Below are 27,478 nucleotides of genomic sequence, written 5' to 3' on the forward strand. Positions count from 1 at the left end.
AGTCAATGAGCAAACAAACATGCAAACCAGAAAACAAAGGCAAGCAAGAAAACCAAAACTTCTCCTACTCCTACGCTAAACAGTGCATGGGCCTACTCACGTGAAGTGATATTTCCAATGCAACCATCAGCGCATTGGCTGGCCCATGTTGATGAAGGCATGGTCCATGAGAAGCACATTGAAGTGAACCAACAAACATAAAATATATAACAATGAAGACCAATGCACTCTTAGTTTACACGCATCCATAGAAAAGAAGAGAGTGAAAGCACAAGACAAACACTCTGTGGCCTTACTATGGTATTGTGACACACTGCGTACAGATGATAAGCATATGCACTCTCTTGATTGTGGCAGACAAGAAAACATGAGAAAAAGAGAAAACTTACACCTTGCAAGTGCGCTTGTTGTGAATGATTCCTCCAGTGCGCAAGCGATGTGATCATGTGATTCTAGAGGAGGAAGTGAAATATGTGTGTTGGATTAATCTTCAGTGCATATAGATGAGTGATGACGAGCCTTGGGTTTTTCATAAATTTTTTGATCGGAAGTGGAACTAACCTCAGGATAGTGAGGGCTTGACATAACCATTAGCTCAGGCTGAAGTGCCTCGACAGCCTGCGGGGTTTCCACTTTGTCAATAGATAGATCATCGAAGATCAGTGGCTTAAACAGATTAACAGTGAGTGAATCAACATTGTGATCAAATGAATAAGTACAAAGATCACGACAACCATGATTATAAAATTCAAGATGTTTTTCGGCATCTTCATGACTTGATTAATCATACAGAGGGGTAGATGAGAAGAAATAATGTTCACCCTCTGCGCTTCTGGAAAAAGTAGATGATACGTTAAGTGGATTCTCAATGAAAGATTTGTCCTCTTCACTGTCAAATGGTGTACTGACATCTGGTGTGTTCTGCGAATGATCAGAAATGTAGAAATTTTGAATAATAAACACTTATTCACAGAGATTATTCCGATTATACACTATTGCGGAATACATGCACAATACATAATCTCCTCTACGTTGATCATCAATTTAGCAGCATTAAAAACAATGAACATCAATCGCATGCGCACATTAACATAGTATGTAACCCGGGGAAATCATACAGCTGAAAACCCCACACTATCTGTATATTATAATGATTGAGAACATGTAACAATACATAGTACAATACTCCTCACAAGTACTCAATACTATCTCCACCTGTCACACACAAAACTAGCTCAGATTCGAACAAGTCACAGGTTCAAATCTCCTTCGCTGCTTTGCCTGCCTCTATTGCACAATAGCAAGTGAAAATCATGTGAGCACATGCTATTTCATTGGGCATATACTGCGCAATCTAAGTCTCTAGTGAATAAACTGTTCCTACGGAAAAAGCTGTATAACCTGAGGATGAAATATGGAGACTTGGTGACAGAGCATCTGAACGCATTTAATACTGTGGTAAGTCAGTTAGCATCTGTTGATATTAAAATTTTAGATGAAGATAAGTGCATCAGTTTGTTGTGTTCTCTACTAGATTCGTGGGATAGTTTGGTTATTGTAATAGGTAGAAATGCAACTGCCTTGCAGTTTGATGAAATAGTCTCATCCTTGCTGACGGAGGAGATGAGACGGAAAAATATGGAGAGCCAGAATGGTGATGCCTTGCTTGTACGAGGACAGTCCCAGAATAGAAACAAAAAAAAGTCATCAAGTGGGAGATCTAAATCTAGAGGGAGATCTAAATCTCCAAGAAAACCTGTAAAGGTGGTGTGCTGGAAATGCCGAAAGGAAGGGCACTACAAAAGGGACTGTAAATCTAAAGCTCCTAATAAAGGAAAGAGATCTGATGATGCTCCTTCTGCAGAGGTGAAAACCACCTCAGATGAAGGTGGGGATGTGTACTTGGTTTCTTCAAGTACACATGTAGATCATGAGGCATGGTTGATTGACTGAGGTGCATCCTTTCACTTCACTCCCCATAGAGAGTGGTTTTGCGAGTATGAGAAATATGATGGTGGTGATGTCTTCTTAGAGGATGATAGGAAGGCTAGAATCGTTGATCACGGAAAAGTAAAGTTGAAGTTGCAAGGTGGAAGGGTTAGAACACTTCCGAGTGTTCTACATATTCCTGCATTGGCCAGAAATCTGATTTCTGTAAGCAAGTTGGATGATGCAGGTGTAAAAACAGTGTTTGAGAAAGACACCTGCAAGATGGTTTGGGGAGCACTGGTATTGATGCGGGGAGTTCAAATTGGAACTCTGTACAAGCTGCAAGGTAGCACGATTGTTTATGGGTGCAACAGTTCTGTGGTTCCTGAAAGTGGAGCAGAAAATCTAGTGGTCTTTGGAGAGAAGACCATGCTGTGGCATCAAAGGCTTGGACATATTGGAGAGAAGGGCCTTCGAATACTTCATGGTAAAGGTATGGTAGAAGGTATGAGTAATAACTCTCTGGATTTTGATTTCTGTGAAAATTGTGTATATGGGAAGCAGAATCTGGTGAGTTTCCCCTCTGGTCGTAAGAGGGCGAAACATATATTAGAGCTTGTGCATAGTGATGTGTTTGGACTTGTGAAGGTTCCATCACTGGGTAAGTTTGTGTACTATGTATTATTTATAGATGACTTCTCAAGGAATACATGTATATATTTCCTTAAGAAGAAATTTGAAGTCTTTGATAGGTTTAAAGAACTCAAGGCTCTAGCGGAAAACCAGACAGAGAAGAAGATAAAGGTTCTGAGGATAAATAATGGTGGAGAGTTTTGCAGTAAGGAATTTGAAGAATTCTGTAAGAAGTGTGGTATAGCATGACAGAAGACTACTCCATATACACCTCAGCAAAATGGAGTTGTAGAAAGAATGAACAAGACGTTGATGGAAAGGGCAAGGAGCATGCTCAGTGGTGTCGGGTTAAGACAAGAATTTTGGGTAGAGGTGGTGGAGACAGCATGTTACCTGGTCAATAGATCACCTTCATCAATATTGGAGGATAAAACTTCACAAGAGGTATGGACTAGTAAGAAACCCTCTCTTTCACATCTGAGGGTATTTGGATGTGATGCATATGTACATGTTCCAAAGGAGAAACGAACCAAGTTGGATAGTAAATCTGAAAAGTGCATCTTTATTGGGTATAAGGATGGTTTAAAGGGTTATAAGCTTTGGAACCGAGTAACAAGGAAGGTTGGGTACAGTCGAGATGTGGTGTTCAGATAGGTGAAAAATGTTATTAAACATGAAGTCCAACCAAAGGAACCTGAGAAGATAGAGTTTGAGCTAAAGGAGGAAGAATCAGACTCTACAACAGAGGAGGTATTAGAAGATGAAGAGCCACAAATTCCTGGTGTGAGAAGATCAGTTCAAGAAAGAAGGCAACCAGAAAGGTATAGTCCATATGTTTTTTGTTCAAATTTTGCTTTTTCTATTACTGATGATGATCCCAGAGCTGTGAAGGAAGCAGTAGATTTAGAGGATGGAAAACTTTGGAAAGAGGCCATGGTTGATGAAATGACATCTTTGCACAAAAATGAGGCTTGGGATCTGGTGGAGTTGCTAGCTGGAAGGAAACCCATTGGTAGCAAATGGGTGTTCAAGAAGAAGACAAATGTCGAAGGAAAGGTGGAGAAATACAAAGCTCGGTTGGTAGCAAAAGGTTATTCCTAGGTGCCGGGAATTGATTTTGGTGATATTTTTTCTCCTGTTGCCAAGGTAACTTCTATTAGATTACTTTTATCTGTTGCTGCTGCTTTTGATTTTGAGGTAGAACATATGGATGTGAAGACAACATTTCTTCATGGGGATTTGGAAGAGGAAATCTACATGAAGCAACCTGAAGGCTTTGTAGTGAAGGGTAAGAAAGAACTGGTATGCAAGTTAAAGAAGTCTCTGTATGGGTTAAAACAGTCACCAAGGATGTGATATCAGAAATTTGATACATTTGTACAGGGACTTGGCTTCACCAGAAGCAAAGAAGATCACTGTGTGTATTTTAAATTAATTGGTGGCCGTGTTATTTATTTGGTCTTGTATGTGGATGATATGTTGCTGGTCGGAAATGACAAAGAAATTATCCAGGATTTGAAGACCCAATTTTCCTCCAAACTCGACATGAAAGATCTTGCTGCTACAAACTATATTTTGGGCATGGAAATTAAAAGAGATCAGGCAACGAGGAAGCTCTGGTTAAACTAGAGGAAGTATGTCGAGACAATATTGCAGAGATTTATTATGCATGATAATAAACCGGTGAAGGTTCCTATTCCTGTAGGTGTAAAGTTATCTGCTGAACAGTGTCCCAAGAGATAAGAAGAGGAAGAGGACATGTCCCGTGTTCCATATGCAAGTGCAGTCGGTAGCCTGATGTATGCAATGGTCTGTACTAGACTAGACATTGCACATGCAGTGGGAGTATTGAGTAGGTTTATGTCAAAACCAGGAAAGGAGAATTTGACAACAGTGAAGCGGGTTTTCAAGTATTTGCGTGGCACTAGTGATTATGGTTTGTGCTACCAAGGAAGACCAGGATTGGATAGAGTGTTGGATATTCGTGGCTTTGTTGATGCAGACTGGGCTAAAGATCTGGATCAGAGAAGATCTACAAGTGGGTATGCGTTTAACCTATTTAGAGGTGCAATCAGTTGGATGAGTAAGAAACAATCTGTAGTGGCACTATCAACTATAGAGGCACAATACATGGTAGCCACTCATGAAAGCAAGGAAGAAGTTTGGTTGCAGAGATTGTGTTCAAATATGGGGTTAATATAGGGAGCTATAAGGATAGACTGTGACAGCCAAAGTGCAATTTTCTTGGCAAAGAACCCTGAATATCATTCGAAGACAAAACACATTGATGTTCAGTATCACTTTGTGAGGTATATGATAGAAGACAAAAATGTGTTGTTGGTAAAGGTGGACACTTTGAAGAATATTGCAGATGCATTGACAAAATCTGCGAGCTTTGAGAAGTTCTCTTGGTGTAGAGAAACAATGGGAGTTGCAGGGTTGGATAAATGACTAAGCTCTCTTGTGGCCCCCTGTGGAAAGAAAACAACAAGTGGGAGAATGTTGGGTTGTGTTATATTCTTTCCACGACTAGCCCACATGGTTAATCAGGGGCGGGCGGAGCCCCCCCTTCGTTGCGCCGATTGCAAGTTGATCTCAGTAAATAGTAATAATCATCATGGTTGTGGTCATCAATATTCATATAATTAGTATAATCTTGAAATAGGTAACCAAAAGATTAAGGTGAATTGAGGATGTGCGTATAAGTTGAGTTGAGAAATAGGTTTTGTTATTTTCACTTATATAGTATTGCAAATTAATGACTAAATATCTCATTTGTGGTTATTGGAGAAATTGACTAGTTATCATTTAAGATCTCATCCTTAGTTGCCTTCAATGAGCTAGGACTTGAATTCACTAGAGTAAAGTGCTACCTCTATATCTACCATCATCATCTACTTAAAGAAATAATAATATGACAAGTGAGAGATTGATGCCTTTGCTCCTAGAAAATATGTGATGAAGATGAATTTTTATAGTTAATAATGGCATATACTACACCATGGAGAGTAAGGGTGGCAAAGGGCCATGTGGTCTCATTTTTTCGTGATTTAGTTCATTAATCAAAATATATGCATTTTCCACTTGTAACATGTTCAAATAGTAGTAAAGTAAAACATGACTTACAAACAAATATCATCTACCATGATTTAATACATATACAACAAGTAGCAAGTTGTAAGTGAGGTAATGTGGCATCTATGCTTCCCTAAGTCAAATGACTCAATGCTTACAACACACTCAAAACAACCAATTAACTCAACATTGCATAACACACTCAAAACAACCAATTAACTCAACATTGCATTACATGGTATCTTATTTCAATTCTCTTTTTATTTTGGACAACACTTTGCTAGACATATATAAAAACTCATTATTAAATTACCCTATATCTTTAGCACTTAATCAAATATGAAAATTAATTTATACCTATAGAAATTTAATAATTAAACTAAATGACAAATCCAGAATCCTTAGTATCGAGTTTCCTTCGACCTAGATTCTTGTTTATTCACATGACAAGTCAACTCCTCGCAAACATGGCACATGTGTAGCGAGAAAGAAGAGCTGCACACTAATAAAGAACGAAGCATAAAACAAATTCTTAAAGCTAAAAGGAAAGACAAAAAACAAATTAATATATATAAATATTATTTCAATCCATGGGAATCCTTAGATTCTATTGCATAGACTTGTCGAATTCCGATTTCAGGATGCAGTTTCCTTCAACCTAAATTCTTGTTTATCCACATGACAAATCAACTGCTCGCAAATATGGCACATGTGCAGCGAGAAAGAAGAGGTGCACACTAATAAAGAACGAAGCATCATCAATCAATCGCGGGGATGACCATGAGTATCTGTTTCAGAGTTTCCATTTGATGGCGAGGGAGTTTTGTGGACACATCAATACTCTTTCCCCTTCACTTCCGGGGAACAATTTCATCCTTCCAATTTCTTTCAAGGACGCGGCCTGTACACTCAGTGGCCTTCCCCATCCGTGGTCTATCTCGTAAACACGAAATTTCGGAGACATGAATGTCATTACAATGTAATCATTACATAAATTTCCAAGAATTGGGTCTATGTTTCTGCTGCCAAGATGAGATTCGACGAAGTCTACAAAATTATTGATGTGCACCTCTGTGCCACAGGCAGAGATGAGTTCTTGGATGAGAGCCGCAGCAAACACGATATCCTGCTCCAATAACTGCTTGGCTGTAGTCCTGGCAATACCGCAGCATACGCAGTTCCCAAAATACGTTGGAGGCAATGGCGGTTTTACCCGCCCTCTGAAGTCAATTGGCACTCTAAAATAAACGGGCTCGTTCTCTGGAACTTGTCGAGCTTTCATTACGCATCTCCAAAACTGCGCGGAAACTGCTACAAATGAAGTTGAAGCGCCGGATCGTTCCTTCAAAGCTTGAATTAATTTTTCGCTGAAATGAAAAGTTGAGATTTCCAGATTTGTTTTTAATTCTGCGACGGATTTCTGGATAATACTGTTGTTAGTGTTTTCCACTGAGCCATCACCAGTGCTTGCATTGGTTTCTGAATATTTTATGGGCAGTGAATTATTTTGGACAAACCTGAAAATTTGCGCCTCCTTAATCAAATCAGTGACAACTTCTTCAGCCCTCAAAAAAAGGTTGGGTATTGCCTCAATATTATTTTCCCGCTGAAAGAATGTTCTCATGTGGTGAGGACTCTTGGAAATGGAAAGTTCTCTGCTACACTCTGCCCAACTGCTCATGAAATGCGAAAAGGAATTCGCGTCTGCAATGACGTGATGAAAATTGGCTTCGATGCAAAATCCGCCTCCCTGAAAAGCAGTGACCTGCAATACCCACTGTTACTTTTGAAACATCATCCATAGGAATATGAAAAGCGAGTGAATTTTTCATACCTGTATTGAGAGAAGCGAATCGTCGTGGTTTCCATGGCGGGTATGGACAAGTTCCTTGAAGAAGTTTTTGTGCTGAAAATCGTCTACTTCCACATCCTCAAATGGCATGTCAATGGTCGCTTCGATGAACTCCACTCCGTCATCGTTGCAATCAATTTGGGGCCGACCCCATTCTCCTCCCTTCATATCCAACCGACCTGCAAATGGATAGAATTCCACCATAACTAACGACAGGCTTTTCTTTAGCTTCTCCACTATGGTTGGGAAATCCTTGTCGGCAGTAAGGTCTGGCGTTTTATAGAAAAAAAGGTTTTCCACGTTATTATTGGGTATGTTACTAATATCAATGGCTGACAAGAACATGCTATGCTTGGCAGTGGGGATGGCTGGTGCAACAGTGGAAACCATCGTTACCTTTACTTTCATTTAGACTTGTGCCATGACCGCAGGATACAAACCACCCAAATGTAAAAAATGCCAATGAAGTGTAGATTGGTGAAATTATGGATTGAAGCTCAACCTGTTTTCTGCGAAGCTCTCTTTTATAGATTGAGCAAGCTGTTTTCCTTGCTTGTGAAGTTTTAATTCAAATATTTAACAACTTTTCTTTTTGCGAAGCTCTCTTTTATAGATTGAGCAAGCTGTTTTCCTTACTTGTGAAGTTTTAATTCAAATATTTAACTACTTTTCTTTTCTTTATAAGGAAGTTTTAATTCAAATATTTAAGAATAGTTTTGCCTATTTCTTTAACTATTTCTTTAATTTACTTTATTAGGTGATATTCACAAATTTAATTTATTAGGTGATATTTAAATATAGTTATGTTTATCTTTTTAATTTTAATATTTATCCCTTTGTTCGTATTGCCTCGTTAATGGTATGCCTATTGTTTTCATTTCTCCATGTAATGCTTTTTAAAACCTTAGCAATGTATCGATACATAATATCTATGTTTATTGCATGTAAACCCTTCGACACATTGTAATGCTCTAATTGAGCGATGGACTCCGACGGAGGTGGGGATATTTACAACAAAAGGGCTGAGATTGGTTGCTCCAAATTGTTAAATTTGTAATTTCAACGCAGCCCAAAACCACCAAACAAAACCACAAACCGGCTGAAGGGATATCGCACCGCTTTTCCGAAAAAGCTGTTTCCGTATGAAGGGAGCCGCCGCAATCACTCTCCGCCACGCGTCCCTTGAACAAACACCAAAACCGCTTTCCCCGGACAGTAAAGGTCATTTTGTTTTCCCGAGGATGGTGTGCGAACCACGTCGGATCAGCTGGGCGCACAATCTCAGCCGTTGACTTCCCGAAGATGCATATCGCCCGCATCAAATCAATTTTTGCGTGGATTGATAGTTTTTCAGCTGACCGCCGTAGGAGGAATTCAATGTTTTTAATGCTTTTCGTAATTTTTTGGTGGAGGCATTTAATCTTGGTTATGTGCATATGTCCCATATGTCATACGTTTCTTTTTATATTTTTTTATGTACACGTTGTCATACGTTAAGAAATATGTCTACATGCTGTAGTTTTTATGTGTAGTTTTTTTTTATGTTGTGAGTGGGGTGGCTACGCACGTGAGTGCGATTTTCCTTTTGTATATGCACAGCAGTGCTGTAATGTTGGTCTGGCAATGATAAACATAGGAATGTTTTTGAAACTGTTTATGTAACATCCACAGCAGTGGAAAACAAGAAGATACAGAGACAGAGTTTTTTTTGTGATTCCCTCTTTGCACAGAGGAAGAAATATGTAACAGAATGTTTGTTTTAATTAATAGTAATGCTTTGTGACTGTGTTGTCTTCTGAGTCAATTTGTTTTAAAAGCTTCCCTGTGTAAAGATCCTGGACAGAGGAAAAAGAGCATTGTCTTTGTGGTGGTTATTGTGATTGGTTTTGGTATTTCTCCATTTAAAAAGACCCAACAGTGGTATCAGAGCAGGCTCAGGCTCTTTAAAGAAGTTAAAGAAGCTGAAGGGAGAAGGTTGTTGCTGCAGCAAAACTTCTCAGGCAATTAGAAGACTCAGACAACGCAGGATTCAGGTATTCTTCAAAAGCATTTCTTTTGTTATTGCTGAAGACAGTTAGTTGTTTTAAAAAAAACACAGTCAAGGAATGGCTAGCACAAGCACTGGTATGGGTATGTTTAACACCCAGCTCCCACAGTTTAATGGGAAGAACTATGACTACTGGTCAATAACTATGAGAGCCCTGTTTGCCTCTCAAGATTTATGGGAAATAGTTGAAGATGGTTTTGAAGAACCAACAGATGAAACTGAGTTCAATGCATTAACTCAGGGAGAGAGAGATCTCCTGAAGAGCAATAGGAAGAAGGATGCAAAGGCCATTTTATTGTTGCATCTAGCAGTAGACCAGAGTATATTTCCAAGGATAGCAGCAGCTAAAACATCAAATGAAGCATGGCAAACCCTCAAGACAGCCTATCAAGGCATGGAGAGAGTGAAGACAGCAAAATTGCAAATGCTGAGAAAGGATTTTGAAAACTTGAACATGAAGGAGTCAGACAACATTGAATCATTCTTCACTCATGTGATTGGTGTAATCACACAAATGAGAACTCATGGAGAAACAATTGAAGATAGAAGAATAGTGGAGAAAATATTGAGGGTCTTACCCTCAAGGTTTGATGCCATAGTCACCACCATTGAAGAGACAAAGGATCTCTCAAACTATTCAGTTGATGAGCTACATGCATCACTGATAACTCATGAGCAGAGGTTGAGTAGGAATGAAAACTCATCCCTTGAGCAAGCTTTCAAGACCCAGATGTCCTTTGGAAGAAGAAGGGTCAAGGAAGAGGAAACCGAAGAGGAAGAGGCAGAAGCCAGAACAGAGGAGGAAGGAACAGCCCATCAAATGCACAAGAAAGAGGCAGCAATCCAAATCAGAACCAAGGTCAAGGCAGCAGCCAACAAAGAGATCAGTATCAGGCTCAAGGACAAAGGTATGATAAATCTAATGTTCAATGCTATTATTGCAAAAAGTATGGACATTATGCTAGTGATTGTAGAAAGAAACAACATGATATGAACAACAGACAAAATGCAAATGTTACAAGAGAAAACAGCAGTCAAGAAAATGTCCTGTTAGCTTGTAACATGGCTGAAACACATAGTGAGGACATATGGTTTTTAGACTCAGGTTGCAGCAACCATATGACAGGGAATATAGCCCTCTTTTCAGCCTTAAATCAGAGGTCACACTAGGAACTGATAATAAAGTATCTGTTATGGGAAAAGGGGAGGTAAAAATATTTACAAAACAAGGAGAAAGGAAAACCATAGCAGATGTCTACTATGTCCCCGGAATGAGATGTAACCTATTGAGTGTTGGACAGCTTATCCAAAAGGGTTACAATGTTTACTTTGTAAATGATGTGTGCACCATCAAGGACATACCACCCAGCAAAAGATGCATTGCTGAAGTGAAGATGACAAGGAACAAGATGTTCCCTCTCCGGATCAGGGCAGACATGAAGAACAAAAGGGAAATGGCAGCAGTCACCCAAGAGGCCTTCCAAAGCGTGCCAAAGGATGAGAACTGGTTATGGCACTTGAGATTCGGGCATCTAAATTTTGGAGGTCTAAACTTATTGAGCAGAAAAGGAATGGTAAAGGGATTACCATTGATAGAGAAGCCAGACAGCCTTTGTGAAGGTTGTATATTGGGCAAACAACATAGAGAGAGTTTTCCATCAGGGAAAAGTATAAGGGCAAAGGCACCCTTAGAGATTATCCACTCAGATTTGTGTGGACCAATGCAAGCTCCATCATTAGCTGGCAGCCTATATTTCTTGACATTCATTGATGATTTTACAAGAAAGACTTGGATATATTTCCTCAAGAACAAAAGTGAAGTCTTTGAGAAATTCCAAAACTTCAAAGCACTTGTGGAGAACCAAAGCGGGCTACACATAAAAGTATTGAGATCTGATAGAGGAGGTGAGTATATCTCAAATGAATTCCTAAAGTTTTGTAGAGAAAATGGAATACATAAACAGTTCACAACTCGGTACACCCCACAGCAAAATGGAGTTGCTGAAAGGAAGAACAGAACCATCATGGAGATGGCAAGGAGCATGTTGAAGGCAAAGCATTTGCCAAATGAGTATTGGGCTGAAGCTGTACATTGTACAGTTTATATTTTGAACAGGTGTCCTACAAAAGCAGTCATGAACAAAGTGCCAGAAGAGGCATGGAGTGGGAGAAAGCAAGGAGTCACCCACATGAGAGTTTTTGGATGTGTGGCCTATGCACACATTCCGGATCAGCTAAGGAGGAAGTTGGACAGCAAAGGGGAGAAATGCATCTTCATTGGATACAGTGAGGAATCCAAAGCCTACAGGCTGTACATTCCATCTACCAAGAAGTTTTTTGTCAGCAGGGATGTTCAATTCATTGAAGAGGAAGCTTGGGATGGAAGCATAGAGAAAACAGTGAACATTAAAAACTGTTTGTCTCATGATGAAGATGAAGAGGAGGTGGCTGAAATGAATCCCCAAACAGCAGCACCAACACAAGAACAACAAGGTACACCATTGAGGATCAATGAGAGTGCTTCTCCAAGCACACCACAAGGTGGAAATTCAAGTGCATCTTCAAGCACTTGCACACCAAGTGAAAGAGGTAAGAAATTTAGAAATCTAAGTGAAATTTATGAAGAAGGAATGAATTCCTTATTTGCCTTGTATTGTCATGTTGATGATCCTATTCATTTCGAGGATGCAATTAAAGATAGGAAATGGATAGAAGCTATGGATGAGGAAATCAATGCCATAGAGAGAAACAAAACATGGGATTTGGTTGAGCTACCAAAAGGCAAAGAAGTCATTGGTGTGAAATGGGTCTACAAGACCAAGAGCAATGCTGAAGGCAAGATTGAAAGGCATAAAGCAAGGCTGGTTGTCAAAGGCTACAAGCAGCAATATGGGAGAGACTATGAGGAGACTTTCGCCCCGGTTGCAAGAATGGAAACCGTGAGAGCAGTGCTGTCCATAGCAGCTCAAAACAAATGGAAAGTCTACCAAATGGATGTGAAATCAGCATTCCTAAATGGAGTGTTAATGGGAGAGGTGTATGTGGAACGCCTCTCGGATATGAGAAGAAAGGTGAAGAGCACAAAGTGTGCAAATTGAAGAAAGCTCTTTATGGGCTGAAGCAAGCGCCAAGAGCATGGTACAGCAGGATAGATTCATATCTATTGGATAATGAATTTGACAAATGTGAAGGAGAACCCACAGTCTACATCAAGGAAAAGGATGGTAAAATTTTAATTGTTGTCTTGTATGTAGATGATGTTATTTTCACTGGAAATGATATTTATCTTATTGAGAATTTTAAATCAGTCATGAAGGATGAATTTGAAATGACTGACATGGGTTTGTTGAGATACTTCTTAGGCATAGAAGTAGAGCAAAATGAAAAAGGAATTTTTATCTCACAAGCAAGATATGTAAATCAAGTATTGAGCAGATTTAACATGCAAGAATGCAAGGCAGCAATCACTCCCACAGTAATGGGATTAAAACTCAACAGAGAGGACAGCAGCAAGGATTTTGATCCTAGTTTGTATAAAAGCATTGTGGGCACCCTTATGTATTTAACAACAACTAGGCCTGATTTAATGTATGCTGTTAGTTTAATTTCCAGATTCATGGAGAGGCCAAAGGAGGCACATTGGTAGGCAGCAAAGAGAATTTTGAGGTATGTCAAAGGTACCAAAATGTTTGGAATTCTATATCATGCCTCAGAACATTCAGATTTGGTTGGGTACACAGATAGCGATTGGGCTGGAAGTGTAGATGATCGGAAGAGCACTTCCGGTTATGTTTTTAATATGGGTTCAGGAGCCATTTCATGGGCTTCTAAGAAGCAGTCCATTGTAGCATTGTCTACAGCAGAGGCTGAATATGTGGCAGCCACAGCAGCAACATGCCAGGCAGTTTGGATGAGAAGGATGTTGAGAAGCTTAGGCCAAGAGCAGGCAAAAGCAACAGTGGTCTTTTGTGACAATAGCTCAGCTATTGCTTTGTCAAAGAATTCAGTGTTTCATAAGAGAACGAAACACATCGATACAAGGTTTCACTACATCAGAGAATTGGTAAACAATGGAGAAATCATCCTAGAACATTGCAGGACCCACGAACAGGTTGTAGACATCTTGACAAAGCCACTAGTTCAGAAGAGTTTCGAATTTTTGAGAAAATGTTTGGGAATGACCGAACGTGCGGCTGTTGAAATTAAAGGGGAGTGTTAAATTTGTAATTTCAACACAGCCCAAAACCACCAAACAAAACCACAAACCGGCTGAAGGGATATCGCACCGCTTTTCCGAAAAAGCTGTTTTCGTATGAAGGGAGCCGCCGCAATCACTTTCCGCCACGCGTCCCTTGTACAAACACCAAAACCGCTTTCCCCGGACAGTAAAGGTCGTTTTGTTTTCCCGAGGATGGTGTGTGAACCACGTCGGATCAGCTGGGCGCACAATCTCAGCCGTTGACTTCCCGAAGATGCATATCGCCCGCGTCAAATCAATTTTTGCGTGGATTGATAGTTTTTCAGTTGACCGCCGTAGGAGGAATTCAATGTTTTTAATGCTTTTCGTAATTTTTTGGTGGAGGCATTTAATCTTGGTTATGTGCATATGTCCCATATGTCATACGTTTCTTTTTATATTTTTTTATGTACACGTTGTCATACGTTAAGAAATATGTCTACATGCTGTAGTTTTTATGTGTAGTTTTTTTTTATGTTGTGAGTGGGGTGGCTACGCACGTGAGTGCGATTTTCCTTTTGTATATGCACAGCAGTGCTGTAATGTTGGTCTGGCAATGATAAACATAGGAATGTTTTTGAAACTGTTTATGTAACATCCACAGCAGTGGAAAACAAGAAGATACAGAGACAGAGTTTTTTTTGTGATTCCCTCTTTGCACAGAGGAAGAAATATGTAACAGAATGTTTGTTTTAATTAATAGAAATGCTTTGTGACTGTGTTGTCTTCTGAGTCAATTTGTTTTAAAAGCTTCCCTGTGTAAAGATCCTGGACAGAGGAAACAGAGCATTGTCTCTGTGGTGGTTATTGTGATTGGTTTTGGTATTTCTCCATTTAAAAAGACCCAACACAAATTGCGCTATTGCTAATGCCCAGATCCCACTCAGGCCAGTATCCTCTCTGCTCTTGTTATATCGCACCGGCCTAACATGTATCTTGACTACAATTGGCATATAACTTGATCACACCCATTCCATGTATTGTTTTGGTGTCACTTTCCATGCATTTTTTTTTTTACATAGGTTATCAACACAACATATAACATCACATTCTCAAAGTTGGTTGCTTATATATGGAATATATATCTAAAAGAATAATTTGGATTTAATGCTAATGTTGGTTTGTGGTTCCCAATGCATTTTACAATGCGCTGTTATTAATAATTAAAATGCGCTGTTATTAATATTAATTATTAAAATGCCTTCTCTTATATTTTTCATTTTTACATAGTTTTCACACATAAGGGAGATATTTTAAGTGTGTTTCTTTTCACTTTCCCTACAAAGGATAATATAGTAATACGTTAATCAAGTGAGTATATATAATAATAATGTTTTATAATTAAAAAAAAAAAGCCAAAGCTTAGTACGCATACAAAATATTTAGAAAGTGCACAGAAGTTTCAAGCAACATGCAAATGTGCTCGATGTCTTTTGATGTTACAATATGTCATGCACATGGTGGCATTTTAAAGAGTTAATTTTTCGTGTTCTAATAAGCTATTTTTTTGAAAAAATATGGTAGTCAAGCATGTGAATAAATTTGATGATTATAGATGTTATGATATGTAATGTTGATGAGGATGCATTCTTGGAGGCATATGGATTAGGTTAAAACATGAAGGGGATCTTCATTTTGAAAATATAGGGTATTTCCCAAACCCTAATGTAGTCAACATAATGAAAGATGAATTGATGTCTTGTCCGTCCATACTTGGTTCCTCCACCGATTGCAATGCATGCTATAGAAAGATAAACTTAAAAGTCATATGAGACTCTTAATGCATCAATGAAACCCCCAAAACCCTAATGCAATCATAAGGTCGATACCTGAGATGAAACATGATAAATGAATGCAATATGCATTGCGTGAGAGGGCACATCGACAAGGTTTGATAGAAAATGGTCATGGGGAGATTGACCAGTTCAAAACATGATAATAACCCTTAAGGCCTTGTACAAGCATATGGGGATCCAAAATTTGGTGATAGGTGAATTATTTGGGTGAGTGTTGCAGTGGCTACAACAATTAGCGAACCACCAGTAGAATCTAGAATCTTTACCCACATCCCTATAACAGATTGAGTTTTGATAATAGTGTAAGGAAGTATTGAATAGACACAATGGGTACTCCTTGAATTTCTTGACCTTATACAAATATGCCCTCCCCCTGTGTCCCAACTAGGTCATATCATTCTTTACACACTAAAACAAGATCTCATACATGTAAGTCTTTGATGATGATGCAAAGAGCATGATAGAGGGCTTATTGTATTAAAAAAATTTAAGTAATTTTCTAGTGTTGCTTTGCAGCTAGTAGGCATGTTTAATACCCTGACAAAGTCTCTGAAGGAATCAAAAACATTGCTTCGCTGCCACCAGGCCTATTCAGTACCCTGACGAGTCACTTGCACCACCTCCTTACACAGGAATCCTTTCTCGATCCTTCACCCTTCGTTTGATTGATTTCACTTTAGTGTGTACATTGGCATCATTCATTTGGCGCTTATTTTCACCAGGGCGGATGAGGTACCCTGACTTATTTACGAGCAAGAGAGGTTGTTCATTGTTTGACATAAATTGAAAGGTTTTTCTGATTTTAGATTTTTCTCTCATGCTACGCTTCCACATCATATCTCCAAATAAAAGATGGATAGTGAAAACATATCAAGAAATATTTAGGACCATGCTAGATATACGGTTTAGGTTGTAGATATAGGTCATTTGAACTGATTAGGGTTGCCCACATGCCACTGTTTATATTTTCCTCATTAATGGGTCAGACTCATAGGAAGATTGTTAGGAGCATGATTTTGATCATTGTTTCTATGAGAGGTTTCCTCTTGGGGCAACCACCACAACCACAGGAAACCATTAGGGTCAGGGTTTCAACATTAAGGAAAAGTAACAAAGGAATCTCTTCTAGGTTTTCAGCAAGTGCAAATAGGGACAAGGAAATCTCATCACGACATGCAAGATATGTAGGGAGCAAGTCTTGTGGAGGCTCACGCAGTGGCATGCAACATAGAGAGAAAATGTGATACTAGATCAATAACTAGTGTATGCTTTGCGAGGAGATGAATGCATGATAAAATGCATTAGGAAGCAATACATGTAATATGGCAAGAATCAACTAACTTCAATTAAACTATCTATGTGATTCTCATGTATAAAATTTGTAAATGGAATGCAAAAGATGAATGCATGCTAAATTCCTAATATCATGCAATAAATTAACTACTTGCAATGAGGAAAACATGGCAAATGAATATCTAAACCCTAAAACCATAAAAGGAAAACTCTAAACTAGCCTAAACCTAAAATCCTAATTTAACTAGAGAGGATGTGCCCCTAGAGGCATATAGATTAGGTTAAAGCATGAAGGGGAGCTTCATTTCGATAATATAGGGTTCCCAAACTCTAATGTAGTCAACATAATGAAAGTTGAATTGAAGTCTTGTCCATCCATACCTGGTGCGTTCACTGATTGCAATGCACATTATAGAAAGATAAACTTCAAAGTCACATGAGACTCTTAATGCTTCATTGAAGAAACAGACCCCCCAAAACTTAATGCAATCATAAGGTCAATACTCGAGATGAAACATGATAAATGAATGCAATATGCATTGTGTGAGAGGGCATATCGACGGGGTTTTATAGAAAAGGGTCATATGGAGATTGACCATTTCAAAACATAATAATAACCGTTAAGGCCATGTACAAGCATAGAGGGACCCAAAATTTGGTGATAGGCGATTTTTTTGGGTGGGTGTTGTAGTAGCTACAACAACATCATTCAATTTTGGGGTGGTGTGGCTACTTGTTATCTCAGATTCACTGCTAGAAATCATAGGGGTGAGTTGTGATGAACCCTCCAATATTTATGAAAGAACTAGGCCTGTAGGAAATCATAGTGGTTAAATATAAAGGTATACACTACGACATACCTAATCTTCCAACATATATATTTAGACGTGAATATAAATGTGAAACTCACAAACTATAATCATGAAATATTTTTGATGTGTTTGAGTCATATGTCATTTGAAGTATTAAAATCCACTCAGGGTTGAATTTGTTAAGATATTTAAATTAATAGATAATATAAAACCTTGAATTTAATTTTAGTGAATCAACTTTGACTCAGTGATCACATAGCCATCGCCTGTACCATGGCAAGACGTGGGGTGGCTTGGGTGGGACAAAGTTTGGAGATTTGTCACAATTTCTCCTTCCAATACTATAGAATCATTTTATCAACAGAGGAGTACACCAATTACCTGGAGAGTTAATGAAAGCCCATGACACTCAACCCAAAACTTATCAACAACTTCTTTAAATCCTATAACATTATAAGCCCGATTGAAGGCATAGGAGCAAGACTGATCTCACGTTTGTTATACACTAAGGCTCGTTAGTTTATATATATATATATATATATATATATATATATATATATATATATATAGAGAGAGAGAGAGAGAGAGAGAGAGAGAGATATGAGCGCCAACTACGAGAAACCATTCTGAGAGATAAGAAACTTGATAAGTGAAAACAACTCAAGTCAAAAATGGCTACCAAGACCAACCTTCAGAATCAAAGTTGAAACACTAGATATAATTGAACACTAAAGAAGCTAAACTAATAATGAGAATGATACGAGACTCACAATGACACCCACTAATTGATATCAGAATCTGCCCAACCTCATGAACCATTGAGGCAATGAACATGAGAAGTGGCCAACTTCTCTAATTCAGAATAGGAAAAAATCTCCATTGTTACTAAAAATATCAAACCATCTTCCTAATAGAAAAAAAGAAAATAACCACGAGTTTCAAGAAGCCCAATTGGAAAACAAAGAATGTCTTAATGAAAAACTCTTCAGAGGAACCACATCCAAATAGAAAAATATTCCCCTTGACTATAAAAAATGCAACAACCTCAACAATAAATGGAGCCCACTAGGAAATGAAGCCCTATAAATGGTTTTGGATGATTCTTTGAATGGAAGTGTTGACCAAGGAAAAAAAAAACCTTCAAGTTTCAATACTTGGGAAAACCATCCCACACCTATTGCATCTAATTTCTAAAAACAATTGTTCATCCTCCATAATTTCTTCCTTAGAACACACAAATAATGAACAAGTAGAAACAAACATTCCCACAACTTCTTGCCCTAGTGTCTTGTAAATATTGATCAAATTTTGTAGCTTGGCCATCTTAGACCAAGCCAACAAAACTACTATGATTCTAAGATTCAACACCTTAGAATAACATCCACATCTAATCCAAAGAAACCTGGCTCTAGAAATTATACATTATATTTATTAAAAAATTTAAGTATTATTCTCCTCTTTCCTTTCATAAAATTTAAACAAGGTGCAACTCTAATTAATCACGTACAGACCTGGGCCAACTAAGAACTTTTAGAAATTAATGTGTAGATTGAATACTGCTCTTGAAATTTACTAAATCACAAGACTTGAAGCTACTCTATTGATCCATGGAAGAAAATTCACCATCTAGAACAAGAATTATAGACATGTAAAAGGAAGCATCACACATGGACAAAGATTTATCTAGGGGAAAGCAACTACTGAAAACCCCTTACTATCGATATTGTATTAATCAAAGAATAAAGAAGAAATACAATGCTTGGTCAAGCCTGAGAACACCGTGCAAGTGTATAGTTTATCCCTCTGCCTGTCTGACTGAACCTATCCTAACACTTAGCCAATTTCAAGCCTTCCCAAGCTCCTATTTCCTTGTGTCGTTCCCTTGGGAAATTGCCCCTATTTTTTAGGAATTTCACACAAAGGAATTATGCAATATCCTTAGGTCAATATTTGACTACATGCACCACCTATACACCTGGGAATATGCTACAAATGATAGTACATTGCCTTGGAATCTCCATCTCAATTGGATAACTCGAATTATTTTCATGCAACCATTATTCTGGGTTGATTTATCAATTAACTAGTTGATCATTAAGTGTGGTTTAAGTTCCACTTCCACAACTTGACCTCCACTAGTGATTTTGACAATTAGAACTAGTTAAACTAACAATACCTCAAATTAACTAAAATATATTGTTACAAATTAGAAATCAATCATTGTTAGAAAAATTGGAAAGAAAAGAAAGAATTGAATTAACCAGAAGCTTAGGTGAGAAAGTTGCACCTAGAGGTTGCATAAACTAGAGCGTAAACTCTCATATTCAATTAACCAAAGATGAGACAATAAATACATCTCAAAAGAATAGGGATGTGAGAACAAACTCCAACAACCTAGGAACTAATCCTACTTAAGGAGTTACATTACAACCATGTAACAATTTCTCCATTAATACAATATAATATTAATTATTTTCAACTCTCCCCCTTAATCGAGAAATGATTATCTTGAAGTCATAACATCCCTTTAAACAATTAAAACTTCACTTTCCCAAGAGGCTTTGTAAAAATATCAGCCATATTGTCACATGTTTTACAATATTTAATAAAAAATTTCTTTTGACTAGACTTTTTCTCTAACAAAGTGAAACTGAGTATCTATGTGTTTCATGTTCTTATGAAACATTGGGTTGTTTGCCAACTTAATGGAACTCTGGTTGTCACATTTGATGACGGTCGTTTCTTTCTGCTCCTCCTGCATCATGGAGAAACCTCCTCAACCAAATAGCTTCACATGTTGCCGAGCATAATGCTTGGTACTCAGATTCAGCTGAAGATAAAGACACAATGCTCTGCTTTTTACCGCTCCATGCTATGACCCCATATCCAACACTAAATGCATAACCTGTGATAGATCGTCGATCATCCAGGTTACCTGCCCAAGCAGAGTTTGAAAAAGCTGCTAAAGTAACATCAAATTTATCAGTGTATACAATTCCATAATCACAAGTACCATGAAGATACCTCAATACACTTTTTTCCTCTACCCAATGACTTTCACAAGGTTTAGACATAAATTGGCTCAGCACACTAACAGAGAATGCTAAGTCTGGTCTAGTTGTAGTCAAATATATCAGACTACCAACTAGTTTCATGTATGAAGTGGAATCCACCTCCTTAGAGCCATCGTCACTACACAATTTCAAGTTCTACTGCAAAGTTACTGATGGTGTCTTACACTGTTCCATTCTGAACTTTTTGAGCAGCCCTCTAACATACTTCCCTTGAGTAAGGAAAGTCTGCCCAGAGTCTCTCCACACTTCCAGACCTAGACAATAATGTAAACTTCTGAGGTCTTTCATCTCAAAAACCTGTGACATCTGTAATTTGATTTCTTTGATTAATGCATTTTCATTACCTGTTATAATCATGCATCCACATACAAGGAAATAAAAATTATCTATCCTTGGTCATCATACATGGTATATAGATTTGATTCATTCTTACTCCTATGAAAACCATGCTGTAAGAAAAATTAATCAATCTTCTCGTACCAATACCTGGGTGCCTATTTTAAACCATAAAGGGCCTTTTTCAATCTACAAACTAAATGCTCCTATCCTTGTTTAACAAACCCTTTAGGCTGCATTAAATAAATATCTTCCTTTAACTCACCCTTTAAAAATGTAGACTTAGCTACAACAATTGATCTTCCATTGATGTTTTATAGCTACAACAATTTACATTCTAATAGTATTTAGTGTGGCTACAGGAGAAAAGGTTTCTTCATAGTTAGTTCCCTCTTTATGTGAATAACGCTTTGCTACCAGTCTAGCTTTAAACTTTTCTATACTCCCATCTGCATTAAATTTAGGTTTGTAGAGCCACTTGCAACCTATGGGTATTTTTCCTTCAAGCTATTCAACTAGTTCCCAAGTATTATTTCTGATTATATATTCAAATTCTTCATTCATTGTGACCCTCCACTCATGAGATTGACTAGCTTATTTATAATTTGTGGGTTCTATAACATTTAAAATGTTTGACATTAAAGCATAGTATTTCAATCTGGCTGGTAGTTGAGTCTACCTATTTCATCTTCTCGGTAAGGGACTCACCTCAAATATGTCTACTTCAGACCTTAGTGGGTTCAACTTGCTGATTGCATCACCTACCTCTTCCTCTTTCTATTGTTGTTGTTGTTGTTGTTGCGGTTGCATGTCTCACTGCTTTCTTCCATCAACAATGGAATGTGCCACTATTCAAGGCTATTCTCCTTATTTCCTTCCTTAGTCTTCTCATGAAATAACACATCTCGACTTGAAAAAAATTTATGAGTCAAAGGATTAAACAAATTTTAAGCTTTAAACTTAGTGCAGTATCCTACAAAGATGCATTTCATGCCCTTAGGATCTAACTTCTTCCTATCATACTTGGGAATATGGGCAAAGGCTTTTGACCCAAAAACCTTTAAATGATTCACTGCAAGCTTATATCCATAAAGTGCTTCAAAAGGAGTTTTAAAATTGAGACATTTAGTTGGACTCCTATTTTTCAAGTATACTACAGTGTTAATGGCTTCAACCAAAAAACCATTAGATAGACCCTTACCTTGAAGCATACTTCGTGCGCACTCCAAAAGGGTTATGTTTTTTAATTTTGCAACTCCATTCTACTGTGGAGTGTGAGGTATTGTGAACTGTTGAATAATCCCATGATTCCTACAAAATTTTGAACTCTCCCAATTTGTATTCTCCCCCTTGATCAGAGCGGAGAATCTTAATGAATTTCCCTGTCTACTTCTCCACCATATTCTTGGATTCTCTAAAGAACTGAAATGTATGAGTCTTCTTACTAATAAAATATACCCACGAGAATCTAGTGCAATCATTAGTAAAGAGTAGAAAATAATATGCACCACCTAGTGAACTAGTCTACATAGGTCTGCATATATCTGTATGCACAAGCTCCAAAATATCTCTTTTCTTCTTATTAGCATTCAAGGAAACTCTTCCCTATGCATTTTCCCTAATGCACATCCATCACAATCTAAATGAACATTCTGAAAAGCAGGTAGTCCATCAACCATACCTTTTATTTGTAGCAACATGAGATGTTGTAGATTAAGATGACTGAATCTTTGATTCCAAAGATTCTTGGTTGTCAGTCATGTTGAAGCCAGATCTTGGTGTGGCATGCTCTTGAAATTCAACCTATACAGGCCTCCCACACGCACTCCTGATGCAATTGCTTCCTTCTTTCTGTCCTTTATGACATAGTATGATCTGAAGAATTTGACTTGCAGGTCGTGATCTGCCATCATTGAAACAAAGATCAAGTTCTTATTGATCCCGGGTACATACATAAAATTTTTAATATATCTGATATTACCATCAGGCAACATCATCGAAATATCAGTGTACCCCTTAATCTGATAACCTATGTCATCACCTAGATATATGTTAGCTCCACAAGTAGTTTCTTCAAAATTTTCAAACCAATGCCTATTACCTATCATATGTGATGATGCGCCTGAATCTACGAACCATATTTCGGTCTCATCCTCCTCAAGAGCTAAAATAGCATAATCAACTATGAATAATCGGAGATCATGACTGTGACCTTCATCGGCAAAGTGCCTTGTGTGTTTTCTCTATTTATTTCTAGCGTCACCTTCCTATTTCTTAAAGTAAAACTTAGCTAAATGACCAGTTTTCCCACAATAAAATAATTTAATGTCAGATTTGTTACCATTGTTACTTGGAGACATACCTATAAATGGTCTCTTCTGAAAAATGCCACTGCCTTTCTGTCCTTGTGTTTGTTTCCCTTTGTATGGCTTCTTCTTCACCATCAGAGAAAGATCGACACTCTGTGGTCTCAAATTCCACTGCCTCTCTTCTTCCTGTATCAGGATTCCTGTTAGATCTTAAAATGCAAGGGCTTTCTCCATTGCAGATAAGCCTGTGATGAACATTTGGTATTCATTCGTCATCCCGTTCAATGTAATTGTGACAAGATCGGAATTAGACACCTTCTCCCTGATGTCACCCAATCAGTCCTTCAGGTTCTTGACCCGTGCAATGAATCGAGTAACAGATTCATTCTCCTCCATCCTCATGGAAAACAACTTGCCTTTGAGCAACAAGATGCGATTGGTGTTCTGTGTCTGGTAAAGGTTCTTGAGTGTATTCCATATCTCACTAGATGATTTACAGTCTCTGATATGTGGAATAATGTTGTCTTTAATAGACATCTTCAATAAGATTTTCACCTTATTCTCCCTTTTATCCCAATCCTGTATTAGTGCTGTCGTACTTCCTTCTGAAATGGTCGGCTTCTACTCATCGTTGGTGACGATCGACCAAGCGCTCGATCCCTCAAGCAATTTCTGTAGCTTGAATTTCCAATTGGTATAATTGTCCCATCGAGTTTGTTAGTCATGTTGAGATAAGCTTCTGTGAAATTTTTAATTTTCGACTGATCGGATTCCAAATTCCTAGATCTTCAGTTGATTCTAACCAAGTGAACAATTACCAGCTATAGTAAAAAAAAATAATCTTAAAACATACAAGAACCTTTGAATCAATTACGGATCTTTCTAATCTACCACCAATTCACCCAATCTGCCTCCGATCTGGTCTATCTTCCACCAATCTACCACGATCTCTGTCTTTGCATCTCAAATCCACCACCAAACTGACAAAATATCAAGCTCAAAACCATAAAAAAACATGCCATTTACCTTTCTTCCTGAACAAATGCGATTTTTGAGGGTGATGAAGAAATTCGCTCTAAGTAAATATGACATCATCGCGGGTTTGACCTTCATATCCGCGATGATCATCGCTACTGTCAGGCTAAAAAACATGATGACTGCTATGTGCTTAGCTGGAGGTATGTTGAGACCTATGAGAAAGACAAATTTATCCTATGAGTAAGGTATGTCACTCTCGACCACCTAGACTCCGAAAATCTGAACACTGAGGCTCCTCTGTTTCCACTAGTGCACTGTAGCCATGAAGGCTCTGTAGCCACTAGGGATTTAAGGTAGCCAATAAGGCTCTGCATGTAAATCAGGCTCACAAGATCTGAGCTATGATACCATGTTAGAAAAAATGGAAAGAAAAGAAGGAATTGAATAAACCAGCGGCTCACAGGTGAGTAAGTTGCGTCTGGAAGCTGCATAAACTAGAGCGTACACTCTCATATTCAATTAACCAAATATGGGACAATAAATACATCTCAAAAGAATAGGGAGGTGAGAACAAAATCCTACAACCTTGGAACTAATCCTAACTTAAGGAGTTACGTTACAACCATGTTACCATTTCTCCATTAATACAATATAATATTAATTATTTTCAACTATCATGTAGAACTGAATTCAAGCTTCTCCAACTCGAATTTACTGAGTTAACTAAGTGACAATAGCCATGTCATCTCAGTTGACTACCTCCAAGTATTCTGCTGAAATAGAGATTTGAACTTTAATCTAGTTTGACCAAGGCAAAGTCAAAATTAATTTTTCTTGCTTCATTTTCAATACTCCCTCTAAGTAAGAAATTGATTATCGACCACCCATATCCTACACTCGTGGAACTCGAATTTGCCTCTTGACAAGGCCTTTGTCAAAATATTTGCATCTTCTTCCTCTGTCAAAATGCATTGCAACAACATAATTTGCCTCTGCACACAATCCCGTAGATGGTGATACTGAATATCAATATGCTTGGATCGATCATGAAAGATAGGATTCTCGGAGAATTTGATGCAACTCTAATTATCACAGTAAATCATAGTAGGATCCATCATCTGACCAAACAAGCTAACAAGTATCTTCCTCATCCATATCACCTCACATGTTGTTGGACTTGCAGTTACCTATTCTTCTTCTGCTGAGTTGAGTGCCACTGATCTCTGCTTCTTTCTATACCAAGAAACTTCTACATACCCAACACTGAATATTGCACCTAATGTGTTATTTTGGTCTAATGGACTTCCCTCCCAATTTGCATCGGTTGAACCACATAACTTCACTCCCTTTTTCCATTTGTACCAAAGTCAAAACTAGGTAGTACCTCTAAGGTACTGTAGGACATGTTTAGCTACCATCCAAAATAGTTTGGTTGGACTAACCATGGCTTGACTAAGCCGGTTAACTTCATAACACGTGTTTGGTCATGTTTTCACAAGATACATGAGTGAACCCACCAACTGCCAGTAAAAAATCGCATCCACTTCCTCACCTGACGTGACATCCTCTTTCCTCCAGTTGGCAACTAGAGGAGTCTCCATGGGTTTGCACCTGTCCATGTGGAACCTCTGAAGTATATCATTGACATATTTTCCATGAGAGACAAACAATTCCCCATCACCTTACCATACTTCCAATCCAAGGAAGTAGTGCATGAGGCCCATTTCCTTCATCTCTAACTCTCTTTCAAGGTATTCCTTGCAAGATCTGATCAACTGCTCATCACCAATAAGGACCAAGTCATCAACATATAAAAAAATAATAAAAAAATTACCTTCTACCAAAATATGATAGAGATTTTCATCTGCTTCACTTCTTTTGAAGCCCAAATAGATGAGATAGTTATCCATCCTGGTGTACCAAGAACGGGGTGCTTGCTTGATACCATACAACGCTTGCTTGAGTCTACACACATTGGACTCTCGGTCACAAGTCTCGAAGCCTTCTAGTTGCTCAATATACACCTCCTCCTCAATAACTCTATTGAGGAATGCTATTTTCACATCCATCTGGTGGATCTTCCACCCCGCATGTGTAGCCAAAGCAAGGATTGATCTAATGGATGAGTACCTTGCTATAGGAGAAAAGGTCTCCTCATAGTCAATCCCCTCCACCTAAGAGTACCCCTTGGCCAAAAATCTAGCCTTATACTTTTCTATGCTTCCATCTGTTGCCTGCTTCACTTTGAAGATCCATCTCGAACCCAAAATTGATTTGTCTCCTAGTCTTGGGAACACAACCCAAACATTGTTCTTCACAATGGATTCGTACTCCTCCACCATTGCATAAATCCATACTGGTTTCTCTACTTCTTCCTCGAAAGACAATGGCTTAATCTCTACTAGCTCAGTCATAAGAGACATGTAGCTAGTGTACTGATCTGGTGACCTTCTTTTCCTATGCTAATTTGAAGGAGCACCCACATTCTCCCTCGCATCCTAGACAAGTCTCTCATCTTCTCTAGTTCTCTTCCTTCCTTCTCTGGATGGTTTTGCTTGAGTGGCTGTCTCCACTCTCTTTTCCTCAAGATGCAGCTACTCCATAACATCCTGAGGCTCCTCCTTTGGAGCTAAAAACCCCTCCTCTGGTGTGATCTAAAGCTCCCTCTCAAGAGAGCACCACATGGCTTTGTCTTCATCAAATTTGACATCCCATCTCACAAATATCATCCAGAGGAATGGAAAATATACACGGTAGGTGTAGGGAGTGTCTTTGTAACCCATAAATACCCCCAACTCTATTGTCGGCTCCAAATTCTTCCTTGAATCTTTGGAGACATGGAAATAGACAAAGGCTCAAAATATCCTGAAGTGTGACAGATTTGGCTTCCTCCTCGAGAAAGCCTCCTCCAGTGTGATCATGCCAAGAATCCGATGAGGACTCCTGTTCTGCAAATACACTGTTGTGTTGCATGATTCAACCCACAAGTGTAGATGTAGTCTTTGGTCATGCCACATTGCCCATGATGCACCCACAATTCTTTTGTTCTTCCTCTCATCCACCCCATTCTACAGTGGGTTGTGGGGTGTTATAAACTCTCATTGAGT

At 38.4% G+C, this 27,478-nt stretch overlaps 1 protein-coding gene across 1 annotated transcript; it reads right to left on the reverse strand.

The window, feature by feature from the left end:
• Window positions 1-6,430: 6,430 nt before the first annotated feature.
• Window positions 6,431-7,879, reverse strand: LOC149138645 (hydroxycinnamoyltransferase-like). Its single transcript, XM_089450437.1, has 2 exons — window positions 7,472-7,879; window positions 6,431-7,387 (listed from the first exon to the last, which is right to left on the reverse strand). The coding sequence occupies exons 1-2, from the start codon at window positions 7,877-7,879 to the stop codon at window positions 6,431-6,433; spliced, it is 1,365 nt and encodes a 454-aa protein (XP_089306563.1).
• Window positions 7,880-27,478: the final 19,599 nt, after the last annotated feature.

This window comes from Pinus tabuliformis, chromosome X (genome assembly GCF_031772625.1).
Source record: "Pinus tabuliformis cultivar Carrire ecotype Pingquan chromosome X, CPIR1, whole genome shotgun sequence".
In the NCBI taxonomy this organism is placed as follows: Eukaryota; Viridiplantae; Streptophyta; class Pinopsida; order Pinales; family Pinaceae; genus Pinus; species Pinus tabuliformis.

Coding starts and splice junctions, on each gene's coding strand:
- LOC149138645 (XM_089450437.1), bottom strand. CDS start 7,879: ATGGTTTCCACTGTTGCACCAGCCATCCCCACTGCCAAGCATAGCATG. Junction 7,388..7,471: donor ATTCGCTTCTCTCAATACAG/GTATGAAAAATT, acceptor ACTGCTTTTCAG/GGAGGCGGATTTTGCATCGA.